Raw genomic sequence first — 21,936 nt, forward strand, 5'->3', positions numbered from 1 at the left:
GCATATTGAGAATAACAACCAGAAATTAATTATATGGAGAAGATTGTTCATAAAAGTAGAGGTAACAATTTTGAATAAACTTCAATTTGATTAGTCAGATTGCTAAATTAAATGCATCTTCAATTTATGATGCTAAGTGAATGGATGATTCAATATTTGACTTTGTCCATAGAAACTTTAGCGGACATTACTCATCATTTGTCTTTGTTTATAAATGTAAAAGTATTAGGGAAAAATATACTCTTAAATATCATAAAATTGCTTATTCTAAAAGTACTTCCATAATTGAATTTTTGCATTGTGGTGATTCAGATATCATTTCTCAACTTCATTTTCTAAACATATATTTTTAATGGTTTCACTGTTGGTATAATGAAAGAAATTGAAAGAAATTCAATGCCCTTTTTTTTCAATCAATATGACTAACAACTATTAGTCATATTAGTGATAATCATTGAAAATAAAATCAAGGTATCAAATTTTTTTCATTATACCAATATCTTAAAATTATTTAAAATATCCCTACTGAAAATGAAGTGGATGATAACTTATATGCAAAACTTTGAGCAACTAAGTATTTTGGGAATAAGCAATTTATGATATGTAAGTATATTTTTTAGTTAGTTATTATTTTACATTTATTGGAAAAAAAAAAAAAAAAAACTAAATGATAAGTAATCTTTTGATTAGCACTTTTTTTTACATTTAAAAGCAAAAAAATGTAAACACTTTATTTTTTATTTTTATTTAAATTTTATGATATTATTTTTTAAATTATTTGAATTATATTTTTAATATAAAAATTGATTCAATATAAAAACAAAATTCAACATTTTGAACCAATTATATAACATTAAAATTTCTTTAAAATTATATATATATATATAAACAATTAAGAGAACTAAAGCATTAACTAAATTTATTATTTCAATTTTAAGATATATTTTTCATAAATTTTATTAAAAATATAAAGTGAAAATATTGATGACCACTATATATATATATATATATATTTCTTTTTTAAATAAAAAAAGATTTCGAACACTTATAAATCTCTATATCATCAACATCTGTCAAATCTTATATCACTGGTCTTTTGTGCCACATATTTATTTCCCAATTTTTTGTCATTTTGAGATTTGATAAATGCAATCCTTCTCAAGTTCACACAAAAATGACATAAGGGAAAGCTAGGCTTTGAAGTAGCCAAGAATGTCTCTTTGTCTTACCTTCTTGCCTTTCAGTTTTCTTTTACATTCATATGCAAAAACAAACCATCAATTATTATGGGATGTAAACATTGTTAGGATATTCCGACACATAGGATATAGTTAAGTTCAACTTGGTCTAGTATAGAGTTAGGTAAAGTGTGTTTCTTTACCGTTGTACATTTTGTAACTTACAATCCGACGGTCACGATATGTAGTGATCCGACGGTTCACTCTCACCTCGGTATTACCGACACTTGATCCGTGGCTTGACACCCGATTGGTCCATGAGTTCTATTTAAAGCGCATGGAGGGTCATTGTTCGGGTAATCCGTGCATGAGAGAAGCTTATGTAAATTTTCATTCTTTGATTAATAAATTGCCTGTAGTACCCACGTTGGGACAGGCCGTGGACTGTTTCCCTCCTTGCACTCTGAGGGTTTTAACCACGTCAAAAATACTGGTGTATTGATTTGAGATCTGGTTGTGAGCGGTGTCCTTTTGGTATTCTTTCTGTGGAACTTACCCTGTAAATTCCTACATGGTATCAGAGCTATTTGAGGGCCGCGTCCGTTGGTGATCCAAATCTGAAGCCGGTAGAACTGCATGCGGCTGTCGTTTCCTAGATCTGTTGTTTCTGACTGCTTTCGGGCCGAGAGGACTGCTCTGTTGCGTTCGGAGCATCTGTTCCAGTGAGGAACCCCTTTCGTTTCACGCGAAAAGGTTTCCGGTAGCCCTAGCTGCGTCATTTTTCAGATCGGGAGGTATACAGTGTTTTTTTTTGCAGTTTACTGTTATTTTCTCTCTGCTTATTTCGGTCTCAGTTTATTTAGCCTTTTTTTTTAACCGGATCTATACCTTTCATTTCTGCGTATGCTCTTTGCCCTGCGACTCTGTGCGATCTGGGCAAATCAGAAACAGAAAGGAAGGATTTTTCTCATGCGTATGCTCTTTTCCCTGCACCTTAGTGTGATCTCGGAAAATCAGAAACATTGAGAAAAATATTTAGTTTTTCGGCTAAAGCTAACTTTGAGATTTTTTTTAAAATTTCTAGTTTTTTGGCTAAAGCTAACTTCGAGCCGTAAGGTTCGTTTTTCTTTGCATATTCGTGTTGGGTTTTGTGTTTTGTGTTTTGTAGGGAAAAAGAGCTTTCTCAAGGCAAGCACGCAAATCGAGGCCCCCCCCCCCCTCTCTCTCTCTCTCTCTCTCTCTCTCTCTCTCTCTCAAATATTTTGTATAGATCAATTGGTTCAAAGCTATTTTAGAGAGTAGAGGTCTTGGGTTCAAGTCTCCATTTTGTGGGGGCGGATTTTTTCATTCCCGCACATTCGCGCACTTTGCCGGCAACGTCAACAATTTTTTTTCAAAAAGCCATAACTTCTTCATCCGGAAGCCTTTTTCAGAGCCGTTTTTTTTAAAACCGCCTATTTTTTCGAGATCTATCCATTGGAACACTTACTTTCAGCATCTTCAGCTTCAGTTTTTTTTAAAAAATGGAAAGTCCATGCCAAGTCATTCTTGACAGCACTAACTACTTCCAATGGGTAGCCTACATGGAAGATTTACTTAGAAGTAAAGGTCTCTTCAGAATAGCCACAGACCAAGAGAAGAAACCCAAAGATGAAGACAAGGCGGCAAAATGGGAAAATAGACAAGATCAAGCACGTGGTTTGATAGGGATGTCTATTTCTCCTGATCTTAGATTCCACATTGCAGAACTTGAGACTCCTCATGAAGCATTAGAAAAACTTGCTAAAGTTTTTGGGATTAAAAATGAAATTAGAGCCCATCAACTTGAAAATGAGCTGCTTACTTTGGATCCTAATAATTTTTCTTGCATTGAAGATTTCTTGTCCAAATTCAAGACCCTTAGATATCTCTTGGAAGGTGTTAAAGTTAAGAAAGAAGATGGTAACCTTATTTATTCCATCCTTACTAAGTTGGGACCAGCCTACTCTGTATTTGTTTCCACTTTCCATTCTACAAGGGAAGCTTTCATTTGTCAAGGACAAGACTACAAGGCCCCTTCCTTTGACTCCTTTTGTGATTCCTTAATAAGAGAACAAGAAAAACTCTTACACCTTGGTCTTCTTAATCTTGGAAACTCTTCCACGAAAGCGTTAGCCGCCCAGCAGCAACCAAATTCAAAGAATCCTAAGAAGTCATATCCTCAAAAGAATGGTCCTAAACCATTTCAGCCTCAAAATGAAAGATCATTTCAGCAAAATGATAAGACCAATAAAAACAAATGGAAGAAGACTGATAGACATTGTAACTTTTGTAATCGAGATGGCCACTTAGAATCTAAATGCTTTAAGAAGATGGAAGCCTTGGAAGCCGCAATGAAGAAACATAACATCCATCTGGAGCCTACTTCAACTTCAACTTCCGGAACGGCACTTTCTGCATGTCATCGTCAATCATCTCAGTCTGGTTATGCATTAAATGTATCTTCTTCTTCTTCTCATTCTCATGAGTGGCTCATTGATTCTGGAGCCTCTTGTCACATGGCCAAAAACCAAGCCATGTTTTCTTCTTTAAATGATTGTAACACCAAAAATATATATGTTGGTGATGATAGATCTCTTAATGTTGTAGGGACTGGAACTGTTCATCTAGACAATGGTCAGTTCAATGATGTATTATGTGTTCCAAACTTATCCTGCAACCTTCTATCTGTCTATCAGATAACTCATTCAGGTGAAGGTAAAATTGTTGAATTTTCACCTCATGATGTTGTAATCAAGGATCTAAAAGATCCTAAACAGATTCTAGCTACTGGTCTTGCTGATGATTCCAAAAGGTTGTATAAGTTTCACAACTTTGGGTCATCCCATCTTCCCTCAGTATTTGTTGCTCATAATGATGAAGTGAGCAAACTTTGGCATGAGCGATTTGGTCACTTAAACTATCGCTCCCTTCAGCATCTATGTAAAGAAAATATGGTGACAGGTCTTCCTATGGTATCTTGCAAAGATGGTGTTTGTTCCGGATGTGTACTCGGAAAACATCATCGGGACAGTTTTGACAAACGTGCCTCTTGGCACGCCTCAGCCCCTTTACAGCTTGTGCACAGTGATTTATGTGGTCCTCTTCCTGTTGCTTCATTCTCTGGCTGCAAGTACTTCTTAACTTTCATTGATGATTTCTCCAGACGCACTTGGGTATACTTCTTAAAACTCAAGAGCGAAGTATTTAACACTTTTTTGGCCTTCAAAGCATTTGTTGAAAAACAATCTGGACATCAAATTCTTAAGCTAAGAACTGATAATGGTGGAGAATATGTTAAAAACACATTCATCAACTTTTGCACCGAAAATGGAATTCAAATGCAACATACTGTTCCATACACTCCACAACAAAATGGTGTAGCTGAAAGGAAAAATCGCACCTTAAAGGAAATGGCTAATTGTATGCTGCAATCTAAAGGACTCAGTCTTAGTTTTTGGGCCGAAGCAATTAATTGTGCAAATTATATAATCAATCGCACTCCTACTAAGGTTCTAGAGAATATCACTCCAGAAGAAGCTTGGAGTTCCATTAAACCAGATGTAAGTCACTTTCGTGTGTTTGGAAGTGAAGCATGGGCCCATATTCCAGATGAAAAGCATAAAGCTTTAGAACCTAAGAGTGAGAAATGTACTTTTGTTGGATATTCTGAAGATGTAAAAGGTTATAGACTTATTCCATTTAAGTCCAAAAATGTTATCATTAGAAGAGATGTAAAATTTGATGAAAATAAATCGGCCTGCGAGCCTAGTCCGGCGGATGTGCCACCTCTTCCTATCTCTTCTATCTTTGAAAACATTTCTTCTTCTGATGATGAAAGCGAGGATGATAATCCTCCCCCACCTTCTCAGGATCCTCAACTTCCAAGATGGGTCCGTGCTACTCGGGATGCAGCAGGTGATCTTGCCGGTGATCCTACAGATCAGCGACGTACACGTTCTCAGTTTGAAAGAGCCTCTTCTTTACTGGCTCAAGCTCCAGTAAATCATGATCCTGACACTTTTGCAGAAGCTTCAGGCCATCCACATTGGGAAGCAGCTATGAATGAAGAATATCATTCATTGATGACAAATGATACATGGGATCTTGTTCCTCTACCAAAGGGACGCAAACTTGTTAGATGCAAATGGGTTTACAGAACCAAGTATGGACCAGATGGGAAAGTTGATAAACATAAAGCTCGTCTAGTTGCTAAGGGCTTTTCACAGGTTGAAGGCATTGACTACACTGAAACCTTCTCTCCAGTTGCCAAAATGAACTCTATCCGCCTTGTTCTTTCCCTTGCTGCCTCTTTAAAATGGGAAGTCCATCAAATGGATGTTAAATCTGCCTTCTTGCATGGGGACTTGCAGGAAGAAATCTATATGGAACAACCCATTGGCTTCATACAAACAGACTCCAGCCTCGTTTGTCGACTTAAGAAATCCCTTTATGGCCTCAAGCAAGCTCCTCGAGCTTGGTATGCCAAAATGGATAGCTTTCTTTTAGAATCTGGCTTTTCTAGGTGTCATTCTGACAATACTGTCTACACCAAGAAAGTGGGCAACTCTCTTATCATCCTTGTTCTTTATGTTGATGATCTTATTCTTACTGGTAGTGATCCCAACCTTATAAACCATGTGAAGTCCAGCCTTAAAAAGAAATTTGAAATGACAGACTTAGGACACTTACACTATTTTCTCGGTCTTCAAGTCTTGCAATCCCAAGAGGGTATTTTCCTTTCCCAGTCCAAGTATGCTTGTGATATTCTTCGTCATTTTCACATGGAAGACTGTAAGCCAGCCCCTTCTCCCTTTCAGTCTGGAGTCAAACTTTCAGTCTCTTGTACTTCTCCTGAAGTTGATGCTACCTTATACCGTCAACTTGTCGGAAAACTCTTGTATTTAACCCATACTCGTCCTGATCTTTCCTTTGCTGTTGGCCTTGTTGCTCGTTTTATGCAAAACCCCCGTGAAAGTCATTGGAAAGCAGCTAAAAGAATACTTCGTTATGTTCGAGGTACAGTACAGTTTGGGATTCATTACAGTGCCAAAGCAGCTCCTCTGTTAGTTGGTTTCACTGATTCTGATTGGGCTGGTGACCTTGATGATCGGAAGTCTACTGCCGGTTATGTCTTCACTCTTGGTTCAGGACCTATTACATGGGCTTGTAAGAAACAGGCTGCCATTTCTCTTTCGTCAGCAGAAGCAGAGTATCGTGGTGCCGTGGAAGCTAGTAAGGAAGCCTTGTGGCTTCGTCAGATCCTATCAGAGTTTGGCTTTGAGCAGCAGCATCCAACCACACTTTGGTGTGATAATCAAAGTGCCATTCAGCTATGCAAAGATCCAGTCCAGCATCAGCGCAGCAAACACATTGAACTACACATGCACTTCATCAGAAAGCTCATTCATGACCATGTTCTTGAAGTGCAATATTGTCCAACAGATGATCAGGTTGCAGACATCTTCACAAAGGCTCTCACAGAGGCGAAGTTCACTAAACTTCGATATATGCTTGGAGTTCAGGAAGTTGTCACTAAGGGGGGATAGGCTCTAGTGCCTCCTTCCTTCTCCTATTGTGTCATATTTGTAAATCCTTCAATCCTATCCCAAGTTGTTCTTAAGGGGGGATGTTAGGATATTCCGACACATAGGATATAGTTAAGTTCAACTTGGTCTAGTATAGAGTTAGGTAAAGTGTGTTTCTTTACCGTTGTACATTTTGTAACTTACAATCCGACGGTCACGATATGTAGTGATCCGACGGTTCACTCTCACCTCGGTATTACCGACACTTGATCCGTGGCTTGACACCCGATTGGTCCATGAGTTCTATTTAAAGCGCATGGAGGGTCATTGTTCGGGTAATCCGTGCATGAGAGAAGCTTATGTAAATTTTCATTCTTTGATTAATAAATTGCCTGTAGCACCCACGTTGGGACAGGCCGTGGACTGTTTCCCTCCTTGCACTCTGAGGGTTTTAACCACGTCAAAAATACTGGTGTATTGATTTGAGATCTGGTTGTGAGCGGTGTCCTTTTGGTATTCTTTCTGTGGAACTTACCCTGTAAATTCTTACAAACATTTGGTTTTTTTATTTATTTAAATTTTATGATACTATTTTTGTTGAAGCTATTTGAATGATATTTTTAAAATAAAATATATTTTGATACTTTGAAAAAACTTTATAAATTTTATAATTTAAAATTATATTTTTTAATAAAATTAATTAAAACTAATCAAACATAAACTAAATTTAGTATTCCAATTTTAGGTTATATTCTTTACTGGATTTAAAAAAAAATATTAAGTGAAAATATTGATGGCCAAGATATACATATTGAAAATATGTAAAACATTCTCAAATTCAGAGAAACCTAGAACGGATAAAGCATAATAGAATTTTTCTTTGTCTTAGCTTTTATGTCTTTTCAAGTAGTAACATAGTACAAAGAGGAATTAAAAATAAATGGAATGAATATTTTAATTCCAATGAAAAATAGTATTAATATATATAAATAAGAATAATAATATTTGCTTTAATTGACAATTAAATTATTAATAAAAATTTAAATTTGAAAATTCTATTCATTTTAACAATATTAAATATATTAACATTAATATTGTTAATATAAAGTGTATTCATATTAATATTAATAAATCTCCCGATCGGGATGAGGGATGGTGTTAGAGGCGACAGGCTTCGATGTGATATGGATTGTACACGGACCATAACTACCGTTGTCCCCCACATGCTCAAGGTAGGGGGTGCGGTGTCCTTAGCCATGAATGCATGGACAATGGGCTGGCAAGGTGGCAGAGGGAGGAATAAGGCAAGGTGGCAGAGATGGTTAAGGCATTCGACGTGTCGGGCAAGTGAGAATTGTAGTGGAGACAGAAGGCGACTCAGAGCTGAAGAGGGGTGAAGGCACCTTGGCTGCAGACAAGCAACGGTTCTCTGGTATGTAATTCAGTCTCGTTCCTGCATCAATTCCATGATCTGGTTGGGTTCCTACATCAATTACATGATCTGGTGGGGGTTTCGCTGGGGGGAAGGGAGGGGCAAGAGGTTGTCCCAATGGGGAGTAGCGTTGTATGGGAGAAACAGGGGGAGGAAAGGGAGGGCCATGGCCTAGCTCTGTGTTTTGTTTTTATCGCATTTGAGTCAGAATCTCGACAACGGCATTGGTAATGTTGGGTCGAGAAGAGACGTAGGCCCTTACCTAGTTGCTCAGACCAAGGGAATAGGGGATAACAGGCTTGCCATTTCTGGGGGGCTGAGTGTTGAAGGGAGAGGTAGGAAAGAGTTGCGAGTAGGGGGTTGGGATATCAGTCATGACAGTAGAACGTTGAGAAAACCCTGGGAAAATGGGCATTTGCATGGTAGCAAGGGCGCAGCTAGGGACCCTGGGCGATATATGGGACAGAGGGGCAAGCATAACCATGGCAAGAAGTTTTTGGATGAGGGAGTTGAAAGCGGGTATAAAAGAAAGCACCGAGCTAGGCTCCAGACGAGCTTGAGGGCTTGGCTCCAGCTGCAGTGGGATGACAAGAAATTGCACCATGGCAAGGGGGAGGGGCACTCTAAGGAGCCCTGGGAGCTGTGTTCGAAACCCAATTCCCTTGGCCACTTATGGGCTTTAGGCTACCTTAACCCGCAGATGGAAAAGCATGGAAGAGAGGCATTGTATGAATAGCTGCCCTGGGATGATGCACAAGGGTTGAAAGACCTAACTTTGTTTGACTATCCATAGGGCATCACTGCACAGAGTATGGCTCCAACAACGAGAGGGTGTGGTCGTGGTAGAAGAGGCTCGACCCACCAGGCAAACAAGAGGTCGAGCACGTCAAAAGGCCGTAGGGGCCGTAAGCTTGTCAAGCACCTCATAGCAGAGGCAACAACGACATACCGAGATGAAACAGACGAAGGAATTCAGAAGCTAATTGATGACTGGGAAGTGGAGATAAAACAAGAAAGTGAACCAGAGGAGGAGATAGATAATTGGAGGACGATGGTTCCTGATCTAGGGAATACCCGAGGTAGAATTACACAGTTCAAACACACCCTTTACTTGTATTTCTTGATGAAAAGTCTGCTTGGCAAAGCGATGGAACAAATCTCTGTGGGGATGGCAGTCACAATGCAGGGCCTGCCTAGTTATAAAAAAGACATGGAGAAAATCCTCTTTCAGTTGCACAAACAGGACATCAGGATGGATCAAATTGACCGTCACACCCCTTGCATCTTGGAGCTGTATGGAATGCCAGGGGAAACTGCTGAAGACCCTGCTCCTATAGCCTCTGTCTCCGATGAGCAGAAAGACTAGATTCCTCATGCTTAGTTTTTGTTTATGCGGGTAGCTTTTAAATTTCCTGTTGCATATGTTAGTTATTACAGTTATGTAGTATTTGGACATGAGACTGAGACTTATCTAGCTTGGCTAGAAAGACTGAAGCAATTTTGTTTTTGGATGGCGTACAATGTTGACCAGCGACCAACAGAATTGGTTTCCCCTCGGGGAAAGTTGAGGCCACCCGGTCAATCTGTGTGGTGTAAATTTGCCTAATATATAATAGAAAATGGATGGACTTGCCAAGCTTTCAACAAAAATATTAATATTAATAAATAACATTAATAATATTTACATTTTAATTATTTTAATCAAATGTGGTCAAATATTGCCAATACTATCAATCATTGTTACTCATAGCCAACCATGGTTGAATGTCGCATTGTGACAAGGATTGTCTCACCATGAAAATAAACCATGTTTATTTTAGTGTTTGTAATATTTATATTTGGGTTTACCAATGTTCAGTTTATAATATTAGTCCCTTGGGTTCATAGTCCCTTAGGGTTTTAGTATTAATCCCTTGAGTTTATGTTTCCTTGGGTTCATAATATCAATCCCTTGGGTTTATTATTAACTTGGGTTTATAATATCAATCATGGTCAACCATAACCAACCATGGTCAACTGTGGTCAATGATGGTCCGATCTCACATTATGACAAAAATTGTCTCCACTTAGGGTTTATATACTTGGGTTTATAATATTAGTCCCTTGGGTTTAATATTATTCCCTTAGGTTCATAGTCCCTTGGGTTTTTAGTATTAATCAATTGGGTTTATTGTTCCTTTGGGTTTATAATATCAATCGCTTGGGTTTATTATTCCCCGGTCAACCATGGTTTATTATGATGTCAACCATGGTCCAACATGGAATTGTGATAAGGATTGTCTCAATATTACAATCAATGATGGTCAATCATGTTTATTTTAGTGTTTATAATATTTATCTTAGGGTTTATATATGTTGGGTTTATAATATTAGCCCCTTGGGTTCATAATCCCTTGGGGTTTTAGTATTAATCCATTGATTTTATTATTATTTTGGGTTTATAATATCAATCCCTTGGGTTTATTATTTCCTTAGGTTTATAACATCAATCATGGTCAACCATTGTCAATCATAGCCAACCATGGTTGAATATCACATTGTGACAGGGATTGTCTCACTATGAAAATAAACCATGTTTATTTTAGTGTTTGTAATATAAATATTTGGGTTTACCAATGTTCGGTTTATAATATTATTCCCTTTGGTTTAATATTATACTCTTAGATTCATAGTCCCTTGGGGTTTTGATATTAATCCATTAATATTTTCTTCCTGCCTGTCTCCATGATTGGTTCCCAACTGTCCATGTTTCAGTAAATCTAAAAGGATTTGAAGAATAATTGCATTAACCTCAGCGTTATTTTCTTGAGCTTTTGAAAGCCTTTCCTAGGCTTCAATCAACCACTCATTATTAGCTTTATAACTTATGATCTCTACCCTCAAACTTCTTAATGTATCTGCCAAATCAGGAGAGTTTCCCTCTCCCTGCTGATCAACTGATTTCTCCTCTAGCCTATGCAGGGAATCATATGAATTGTACTCAACCACCTTTCTCTTCATCTCTTAGCCTTCTATTTTCCTACAACATACCACTGTTAGATAAACCAAATAAAAGGCATAATCAAAAGCATTACCTCAATTTACTTTTGGTGAGGTTATTACATATGCATAGGTCAATCCAGATTAGCATGATACATAATAATATCAAGAGCATATCAGTTCATACATGAATCAAGATAATATCACAAAACTGTAACAACATAATCAACACTAACAAATAAAATAACTAACATGCATGCATGATAAACACATAGACATGTGCAAATCTATATGCATAACAATTTGCTTTTACTTCGAGGTCTAGTGTTGTGAACTAGCTTTGATACCACTTTGTAACATCCCACCCCACATTTACCCATTTTAACATACTTTCCAGGGTAAACATGAGTTGAGAGTTACTATACATGACCCAAATTTTGAGATGTAGTTACAGAAATGGGGTCTAACTTGCCAAAACTTGATTTTCATTTCTCATACATTTTGTAAAGCACTTTGCAAGTAAACCTTTCTTCAAATATTTTTGTATATAAATAATTAAGTAACATTTCTCTTGTATACCTTTTGTCAAACATTTTGTATGAGATTAAATTAGAAACATTGCACTTATTTTGCTTGTAACATACTAACTAAAAACATGCCACATAATCATGCCACTTTTCCATTTCCTTGCATGCAACTTTTCAAATTCCTTGCATGCAAATAGGCATAGATTAGCTAAAACAATATTAACAATACTATCCATCTACAAAACCACATACTCTTTGAGGCATTTCATTAAACACTTTATATGCAATGAACCATTGAACCATTTAAGCATTTCATCAAACACATTGTATGCAATGAACCATTGAACCATTTAAGCATTTCATCAAACACATTGTATGCAATGAACCATTGAACCATTTAAGCATTTCATCAAATACTTTGCATGCAAACTAATATAGCGAATGATTTAGTGCCTATCTCCTAAATTGTAGTAGTACAGGTTATGGGAATTGAACCAGATGATCAATGGGAGTTTCCCTCACTATGGTTCAAGTTTCAACTTTTGGAACCTCATATATGAAAAGTTATAACAAAAATACCAACACAATCCTATTTGGTGCACAATTATAGGAGCATTTAGGAAGATTAACTTCCACTAGTCATATCTCATAAAATATAGTGACCCAAAATCTGAAATTTTTACCACAATATTAGTGGTATTTCCCCTCACCGTGGACATATTTTCAGCTCTTGATACCACCTAGAAGAGAAGTTATAATAGAAATTCCAACATGTCCTATTTAAGGCCTGCTTTTAGGAGCATTATGAAGGCTCGACTTCCTCTTCTCATATCTCCTAAAATATAGTGACAAAATATCTGAATTTTTTACCACATTATCAACGTCATTTCCTCTCAATGTGGAAAATTTTTCAACTTCTGGAACCTAAAAGAAAATAGGTTATGGTAAAAATGCCAACATGGCCTATTTAAAGATGCATTCTAGGAAGGCCATCTTCCTCAGATCATAATTCCTAAAATATTGTGAACATGGTACCTGTAAGTCATGGATGCATAGCTTGTTCACTGTTTTCATTACTTTTATCAGAAATTCATTAAGAAATATTGCTTCCCTCTCATACTGACTGCAATAAAATACAGGTAAGCTCATGTATCTATATAAAATACCCATGAACCTATCAAAATCATAACAAGATCAATAGTAAGAGAACTTCATGTAACATGCACTCAAACAATAATGGAACCATGACAAACCAATCACATAATCCACACATTAAACCAAAACTTATGCTCATTGATCTCATTAAATAATAACACATAATAACATATGCATAGTGCCAACCAAGTTAGGTACTTCCACGTACCACCCAACAATAGATTGGACTGAACCAAATCTTTCTTCCAGCCCAATCACCCCCGTGCCATATTCCAGGTCTGAATTTTGGATCACATGGGATAAACCAAAACAAAACTAAACAAGGAATCTAGAGGAAACCACCTCCACCCCGAATTCACAGTTATTTCACCTAATACTAGGTCAAAAAATCACCAAAATCAATACAAGCTAGGATGCCTCTGAATTTCTGCACCGTACCCAGAAGAATTTTCCTATCTCCACCCACCTATCAAGAGTTATAGGAGGAACCCATCTCCACCCTCAACCCTTAGGAATTTTGCTGAGGTCGCCTCAAATAGGATCCAAAATCTACCAACATCCAAAGTTGAACCAAAATATGGAACCCACTACCTCATTGCTATCTGGGAAATAACATAAATTAAGGCTGTGCATGATTGTCATTCCAAGCAAATCCCTTGCCATTGACAATAAAAATTACCCACAAACAAATGCATGAACCATGCATTCAATACTCAATAAGATAAATCAAACACTCATGTTGTTACCTACAAAAATCCTTTTGGTGGTTGCTCTTTTCTTTGTTTTTTTCTGCCCTTTGCTAGTTGTCGTTCAATCTTTCTTCTTAGATGCCACCTGAATTCCTCTTGTGCTCCTTGCTTGTCTCTTGCTTGTGTGTTTCTTGTCCTCGATTTTTCCTTGCTTCCCCACAAATGAGAATGCTAGAATGTTTTCTCTCTCATTTCTTTTCTTTTTCTTTTTCCTTTTTTCTTCATTTTCCCTTGCATGCATATTCTTTTACTATTTTTCTCCTTTTCTTGTCTCTTTCTCTTCTCCACTTGATGAAGTGGAATTTATTTCATTTTCCTTTATTTCTTTTGCACTTTGCCACATGTCCTTGCTATCTTGTAATAATTATTTTTTCATTTATTATGTTTTGTCTCTTGCTAATGCCAATTTCCATATCCAATAAATAATTAACCACAAGTGGATCCCAATGGAACGTTTTTCCCCTCATTCGGATTGGAATAAGTGTCCATTGACCTTGCTTTATTTTTTCTTTTATAATGCCCATACATTATGTTATCACCCTAAAATCTTTGTCTCTAAGCTTTTGAAAGTTGCCTTGTTTCTAGTCACAGTCTTATAAGTTTTGAGTCATCTCATCACAATTATTGTCATTCTCATTTACAAAACCTTCTTCTAGTCATGGTGTTAAAGGGTCTCTAGGTCATTTCATGCTTTAAGGGTTAGGTCATAAGGTTAGAAGTCTTTTAAAGTCATATCTCAATTCCAAATAAAGTTTGACAGCCTCATTCCATGTCCTAGAAGCCTTACCAGGTGTTTAGAATTCATATCTCACATCATGTTGGAAATATTTTGAAACTAGCTACGAAATCACTGAACTAGGAGTTTTCGTAGCGTGCTACGAAATCCCTGAAAAAGCATGTTTCAGCATAAAAAACTCTGCTTTCTGCGTTTACTAGTCAACTTCCAGAAGGGGTCTTGAGCAGCTGAGAACTCAATTTTGAAAAATAAAAGAGGCTTTTCTTCCTAACATACCAAAATACAAAAACCTCTTTCAGTTTCTTCAAATCCATTCTGAGGTGGGAGGAATTTATGGTTAAACTTGCGCTACGAAACTGCTGAAAGTCAAGCTTGGTCTTCTAGTTTTAGCAGTCTTTTTCAAGATCAGTTTCTGGTCACATGAAAAGGTATTTTGGAATTCTGAAGGAGGTTTCTCTTCATCAACTCTCCAGCTACAATAACCTATCTCACTTTCTTCATAAGTGTTTTCAGTTGGGAGATAATAAGCTTTCTTTGAAACCCAAAATTCAGAGAATGGATTTTTCCTGTTTGACACGTGTTTTTCAAGGATAGATTTTGGATAGCTGGAGAAGTATTTTAAAAAACAAAGAGAGTTTTTTGTTCTAGACATCATGAAATACAAAAACATCCTTCAATTTCGAAAAATATGTCATGGATGAGGAGATAAAGGCTCTGTCCCACGTGCCATTTTCAGGGATCCTAAACCTAAAAACAGGGAAACATGTTCCCTAATTTCTAGGTTTTGTCTTCAGCAGTCAAATGACCACGTGGGAGGCTTCATCAAATTTGACTTCTTGAGGTTGAAAGTTGTCAAAGAATGATTTAAATGCTTAGATAAGGTTGTTGTAATCATGATAAGGAGTTACACTCCTAATTGGTTTAGGTCGCTAGGACTGCTAGTTAGCTGTCATTTGCATTAAATAGTTAGTTTTAAGTGTCAATAGGTGTCAGGTCAGGTAGAATTCGAATTTTCCTCATCCTAGAGGAGGAATCTAAGTTATGTAAAGAGCTCTATATATAGCAGAAGAGCTGATGTACAAAGGGTTGGAAATTTCAAGAGAAACAGTGCATATTATGTTATTGTAGAACACTGTATGTTTTATGTTAATGTAGAAGTTTGGCTTTACTACTCAGGATTCAGAGAGGGTTTTATGTGTTTTATTTCATCATGGATTTATTCATTTGCTCACTTGCAGTGGTATGAACACATGTTACCTAGAATTCATTGATAATGCTCTAACTTCCTTCATGTGTTCATAAACTGTGTTTCCTATATCACGTCTATGTTTTGCTAGTAGATTAAAACTCTTTATGCCCTGACTTCTATGTAAGGTTGATGTCATTGTTATTCTGAAACGAATTTGACTCCATAAGCCCAATGGATACTTTCTAGTTGTGTTTCCACCACTCATATTTTTACATTTGTTTCATAAGAGTTAGCCATCTTTATCATAATCAAAGATCATTAATCCTTTGAGAGAGCCCTCTCAGGTTGGGGAGGCTAAGCCTCAGCCTAAAGTAGGTTTGAAATAGTTACTTGAAGTCTACCTGATCAGCAGCCTGTCAGGGTCTGATTTTGAGATAACACATTATTTATTTACATGGAAATTTAACCCAGGGCTGTTGCACAATAACTAACAATTGATGACCCAACAAAATTCGTGCTATCCTTAACTCTCTGCAGAATCTCCCTCCTCAAATTATCTGGCCAACTAGAATGAACCCCATGTGTCAGGCCTCCAACATTTCCTTGTAACCAAGGCTGTATGTATATCTACATGATAGTTTTTGTAGGGAGCATACCACCTCCTTAACATCCAATCCCACCCCCCTCCCACTTTGAAACTGATTGAAAGCAATTGTCAACCATGAAATTTGCTTAACCAGAATCAGGGTGGTAGAGAAGGTCAATCAAAGCCATCATCTGAAGCTAATAATCCATAGGCACACATTATGTCTAGCAAAAATATGAGGGGCCTCCGTCTTCCTTGGGATATCGCCTCTCCAAACACTACTCTTCCTTGGTGAATGAAAAAAGATAGGGAGTTGACAACATATGCCTCAAACCATACATAATAACACCAACATTCTAAACAAACCGGGGGCCAGACAACCCAAACTCTACACACCACTAGCTTGGGTTTCCACCCACATCCACAGGTAAAACTATAAGTGGGCTTAACCCAAACAATTTCCAAAATACCAGACTCTTCCAAATACAAATCAAAACATAACTGTAAGATGAAAGGAGGGTGTAAGCTTGCCTCATGAGTGCAGAGTCTAATGTGGCCAAGCCTCTAATATAGTGTCTAGCTTTCCTCTCTTCCTCATTTTAAATCTCGTGCTTAGATTTTCCTTTCTTATTAAAATAATTGCTCGTCGCCCATAAAACGTCATCCCAGGTTTGTCCACTCGCCAAAACCACTCGTCCAGGCTCAGTTCCTCTCTAACTAGTCACACAATCCTCACTTTTTAGCAAGACCACCACATTGGTAATTAGGGAAGCACAAGCTTGTAAAATAATGGCTAACACCATGACAATCATGCTTCAACCGCCCTAGTTATGCCTCATGCCTTTTCACTAGGTCACTCAACTTTTCCCCTAGATTTTTCCTCCATCATAACCAAGTAAACTGCTTAATTCCAACAACTTGCTTGCCTCCATTCTCTTGCCATTGAATTTGCATGACAACTTCCTTAACTTCATCTGTTAGTGCCACACGAATGCACTGTCCCAATACACTGACCCCTCGTTTCAAACTGCACATCGCGCTTGTTGCCATAATTTCACACATAAACATTTTTGGGAATGAATCCTCTGCCTTTACTCTTCACTTGGGGGCGGGTGCCACATCCCCCAACATGTTTTCCAGGTGTGGTGACAATGCATCCCCAACTCCCCCTCCTCCCCTCTACCATAGTCGTCACCCCATCTTGGGATGTGTGGTCCTTCTAGACTAATTACCGACAAACACTTTTCAAGGGGGGTTTCTAGGAGAGTGTCCCATCCAAATGCTACTGGTTCAAAGGTCTCTAGACACCCATGATTGGCTAAAAGGTCAACTACCTTATTTCTAGTTTTTCTAACATGTTCGAACACCAAGGTCACCATTTGAGGACCTTGGTGAGCTATTGAAAACCTTAACATTTTATGATATTTGTTGTCCTTCATAAATAACAACTAATTTAAAAAATTTACCTTTAAAAATAATATATATTTTAAATTACCTTTTTAAAATAAGTTTAAATCCTTTTGCAAAAATATCCATCCCTCCTTAATTAAGAGAACTCTACCATAACTTAAAAAAAAAACCCTAAAATCAACGCAATCCCCATATTTATTAATAATTTTTTAAAATAACATTTTAATTTTTTAAATAAATCTATTTATATAATTAGAATTTAACAAATAAATTAATATAAAAAAATAAAGAAGAAATCAATAAAACTATACTACCCAATACCACACTTAATATAACTATAGTAACAAATATATATTTCAACTACTTCCTAGAAAAAGGTAAATGTACAATAAACTTTTGTTTTAATGCAATTACCATATTTATTAATTAATAAAATTTTATATAATATTTGACAAAGAAAATTAGGAATATAATTTGGAAAATAAATTAATATAGAGAAATGTAATCAGTAATTTTTTTTAATATCGTTGTATCTTAAAAATATAATAAAATATATAAAAGAATCGTTAATAATAATATATTAGATTTTATTAAAAATTTTAAAATTAAAATTAAAAATAAAATAAATTAAAAGTCAAAATTATCTAATTTGATTTTGGGAATTTATTTATGAGATTTGAATATTTTGGTCAGTTGATCTTGTTCCTCATCTTAGTCTTGATGATGAACCTAGATCTAGGTATCTTTTGTTCTCTAGGTAATTTCTTTAGAAAATCTAAACATTATATCATGAATCACGGAAACATAAAATCTAAGATTAATTAATCATTTTTTTAATAAAAATTTGACAAATAAATTAATGTGTAAAAACAATTACCATATTAAATAGTAACTTTTAAATATAATATTATAGAAATAAAAATAATTTTTAATATGACACATAAAAATAGGAATGGATTTAGACAAATAAATTAATATGGAGAATTGTGCACCCGTAGTTTAAGTAGGTTGAGGAATTGCTCGGAAAAATATAGGAATTCTGGTTATATTTAGAGAAAATCCGGCAAGGATTTTTGTAAACCCAAGTTATAGTTGTTAAACTTCAAAATTTTAAGTGTCTTAACGTTTTTGATAGTGCTGAATACATTTCCACCATCAAAAACACCATTCAACAATTTTTTTGAAAATTTTTAACACGGATTCATTTCACTTTTGACCGTACCCGCAATTCCTCCACCTTAATAAACGACTCCATTTTTTTAAGAACTTTTGACCGTCCCCACAATTCCTCGGCCTCGATAAAGGACTCCATTTTTTTGTTTTTAAGAACTCTCATCCATCTTTATTAAAAAGATAAAATAAAGTGATTGAAACCGTCCAATTTTGCCGGCTGTTCGTTTTCCGCGCGAGTGGATGCCTTTGATCCGTTAACTCATCTTCTATACATCTCTCGATTCCTCCCTCTCTCGTTGCCATCGGCTGGATTTAGAAGGGTAGTCGATTGGATGCTTATAAATACCCATCTGCCCTCTCCTTATTCACATATACTGTTCCAATCCAGTGTTGTGAAATTTTCAACGTCTGTGTGAAGCGTTTTCTCAAGAAATTTATTTCAGGTATCTTCTCGTTCGCTGCCATCAATGCTATCGGCTTGCCTGTGTTTTTTTGTATGATTTCGGTTTGTTGCAGTCGCCTTCGAAATTCTTTCTTTTTAAGTGTTTCAGGACCGAGCATTTTTACATGTGATATTTTGATAAACTTCTTGAAACTTGTAATCCCTTTGCGGTCGACTCTTGGTTGGCGGTTGAGAGATTTGTGCAGTTTAGAAGCATTTCCTTTGCTCCATTTTTCATTTCAGGTCTGTTTGCTGTTTCTCTGTTTGATGCTATGTTTATTATAATTTAGGGTTTCATTTGTATTTTATTGCGAGGATTTGGGGTTATGCCGAGTTTGTAATTGTTAGCTCTTATTGTGCAGGTGTCTTTGTTCATTAATTTTAGATTTCAAGATGCAGATATTCGTGAAGACATTGACCGGAAAGACCATAACTCTTGAGGTGGAGAGCTCAGATACTATTGACAATGTTAAGGCAAAGATTCAGGACAAGGAGGGAATTCCTCCCGATCAGCAGAGGCTCATTTTTGCTGGCAAACAACTTGAGGATGGCCGAACCCTCGCAGATTATAACATTCAGAAGGAATCTACTCTTCACCTTGTTCTCCGTCTCAGAGGGGGAATGCAGATCTTTGTCAAAACCCTCACTGGCAAGACCATCACTCTGGAAGTCGAAAGCTCTGACACAATTGACAATGTCAAAGCTAAAATTCAAGACAAGGAAGGGATTCCACCCGACCAGCAGAGGCTGATATTTGCCGGAAAACAACTGGAGGACGGCCGCACTCTTGGCGATTACAACATCCAGAAGGAATCGACTCTTCACCTTCTTCTCCGTCTCAGAGGAGGGATGCAAATCTTTGTCAAAACCCTGACCGGAAAGACAATCACTCTTGAAGTTGAGAGCTCAGACACTATTGATAACGTGAAGGCCAAGATCCAGGACAAAGAGGGGATTCCTCCTGATCAGCAGAGATTGATCTTTGCTGGGAAGCAACTTGAAGATGGGAGGACTCTAGCCGACTACAACATTCAAAAGGAATCTACACTGCATCTTGTCCTTCGCCTCCGTGGTGGTATGCAGATATTTGTGAAGACGTTGACAGGCAAGACCATCACACTTGAGGTTGAGAGCTCTGATACGATTGATAACGTGAAGGCTAAGATTCAAGACAAGGAAGGTATTCCTCCTGATCAGCAGAGGCTTATTTTTGCCGGAAAGCAGCTTGAGGATGGCCGAACCCTGGCCGATTATAACATTCAGAAGGAATCCACCCTGCACCTTGTCCTGCGTCTGCGTGGTGGCCTTTGAGATTGTTGGAATGTATTTCAATTAAAGTGAAAGCCTTGGCCCGTAAATAGGTCGTCTTTTATCGGTTTTAGATGTTTGGCTTCGTACTTTTGACTCTTTTATTGGATTTAGATGTTTGGCTTGGTACTCTGTTTTTTAGATATTCCATTACAGCGACAGGGATCTGTTAATGGCATGTGTTTTATGCGTCCCTAAAGAGTATCTGAATGAAATAAAAGCCGTGTTTTCAAACTATTTTAGGTGTTTCTGCTTCAAAGTGTTCTTTGGATACTTAGTGTTCTTTGGATACTTATAAGTTGTTGCTTGTGGGCTTCTCTTTTCTGGTGCCTTTTCAATTGCTACAATGGGTCATTAGATTTTTAAGCCATGATTTAGATTTGAAATCCTATTTAATTTTTTATTATGGAAAAGTTTATACATGGATAAAAAATTATTGACCAAGTCAAAATTGCAAATGTATGAATGGTCCAGAGTGTTTTTAGTGAATTAAACTGTGTCAAAATTTAAAATGAACAATTTGACTTAGACGCTTCATCTATTATTAGGACAAGAAAGGCAATATGGTAGACGCTCCATCTATTATTAGGACAAGAAAAGCAATATGGTATTAAGTTAATGGAAGAATGAGAATATGAAGGAAAGGAAATAGCAAGGAGTGGATCATTGAATGGGTTTTTTTGTTTCAATGGTCTACTTCCTTTATTAACTTGCTTCATATTTTATTGTTTATTGTTTTTTGCTTTTTTATGATGGATAGAATGCCCACTCTAAAAGTGACATGGTTTATTTCAAGAAAACCGTATGACTAACTGATGATTTTTGAAAAAGCAAGTGTGAACAAAATTGTAACCACAATGCTCTTGTACGGCAGTGTAAGGGAAAACAGAAGAGGATATCTAAATTTTACCCATAGTCACTGCCTTTAAATTCTTGTAAAGTTGCAACTTTTAATTCAATGGTTGAACAGTCTGCCCGTAGTGTCAGATGCTGGAAAGCAACATTGTATGGCAAGTGCATCAGAGAGTGTTTTTAGGGAAATAAACTGTGTCAAAATTTAAAATATCTAATGGTTTGAGTAGACGCTCCATTTATTATTAGGACAAGAAAAGCAGAAAAGCAATATGGTATGAAATAAGTTGAATGAAAGAATGAAAATATAGGACAAGAAAAGCAATATGGTATGAAATAAGTTGAATGGAAGAATGAAAATATAAAAGAAAGGAAGTAACAAAAGAGTGGATCATTGAATGGGTCATCTTGTTTTAATGGTCTACTTCCTGTATTAACTTGCTTCATACTTTATTGTTTTATTTTGGTTTTTTTTTTTTTATGATGGGGTGGAATGTCTACTCTAAAAGTGGCATGGTTTATTTAAAAAAAACACTCTTAACCGTATTAACTCTAGAAATCTTCATAATAAAATAGAAAAATTATTAACTAGTTAGAATGTTATTATTTTTGCAAGTGAGATATTTCTTAATGATAGTTTTATGAATTGCATATGCAAAGCAGAATTCAATGCA

General features: G+C 36.6%; 1 protein-coding gene across 3 annotated transcripts in view; it reads left to right on the forward strand.

The window, feature by feature from the left end:
* Positions 1 to 20,647, forward strand: part of LOC149214265 (polyubiquitin-like) — a 47,361-nt gene extending 26,714 nt beyond the window's left edge. The window contains exons 2-3 of one of the 3 annotated variants that reach the window (XM_089392230.1): positions 19,465 to 20,448; positions 20,480 to 20,647. In XM_089392230.1, coding sequence (XP_089248356.1) covers positions 19,496 to 20,413 — 918 coding nt within the window. In that variant the 5' untranslated portion in view covers positions 19,465 to 19,495 and the 3' untranslated portion in view covers positions 20,414 to 20,448; positions 20,480 to 20,647. Of the gene's footprint in view, positions 1 to 19,464 lie in introns of all 3 variants that reach the window. The other 2 variants (XM_089392229.1, XM_089392231.1) reach the window with 2 other exon arrangements.
* Positions 20,648 to 21,936: the final 1,289 nt, after the last annotated feature.

Source organism: Pinus tabuliformis, chromosome 1_1 (genome assembly GCF_031772625.1).
Source record: "Pinus tabuliformis cultivar Carrire ecotype Pingquan chromosome 1_1, CPIR1, whole genome shotgun sequence".
In the NCBI taxonomy this organism is placed as follows: Eukaryota; Viridiplantae; Streptophyta; class Pinopsida; order Pinales; family Pinaceae; genus Pinus; species Pinus tabuliformis.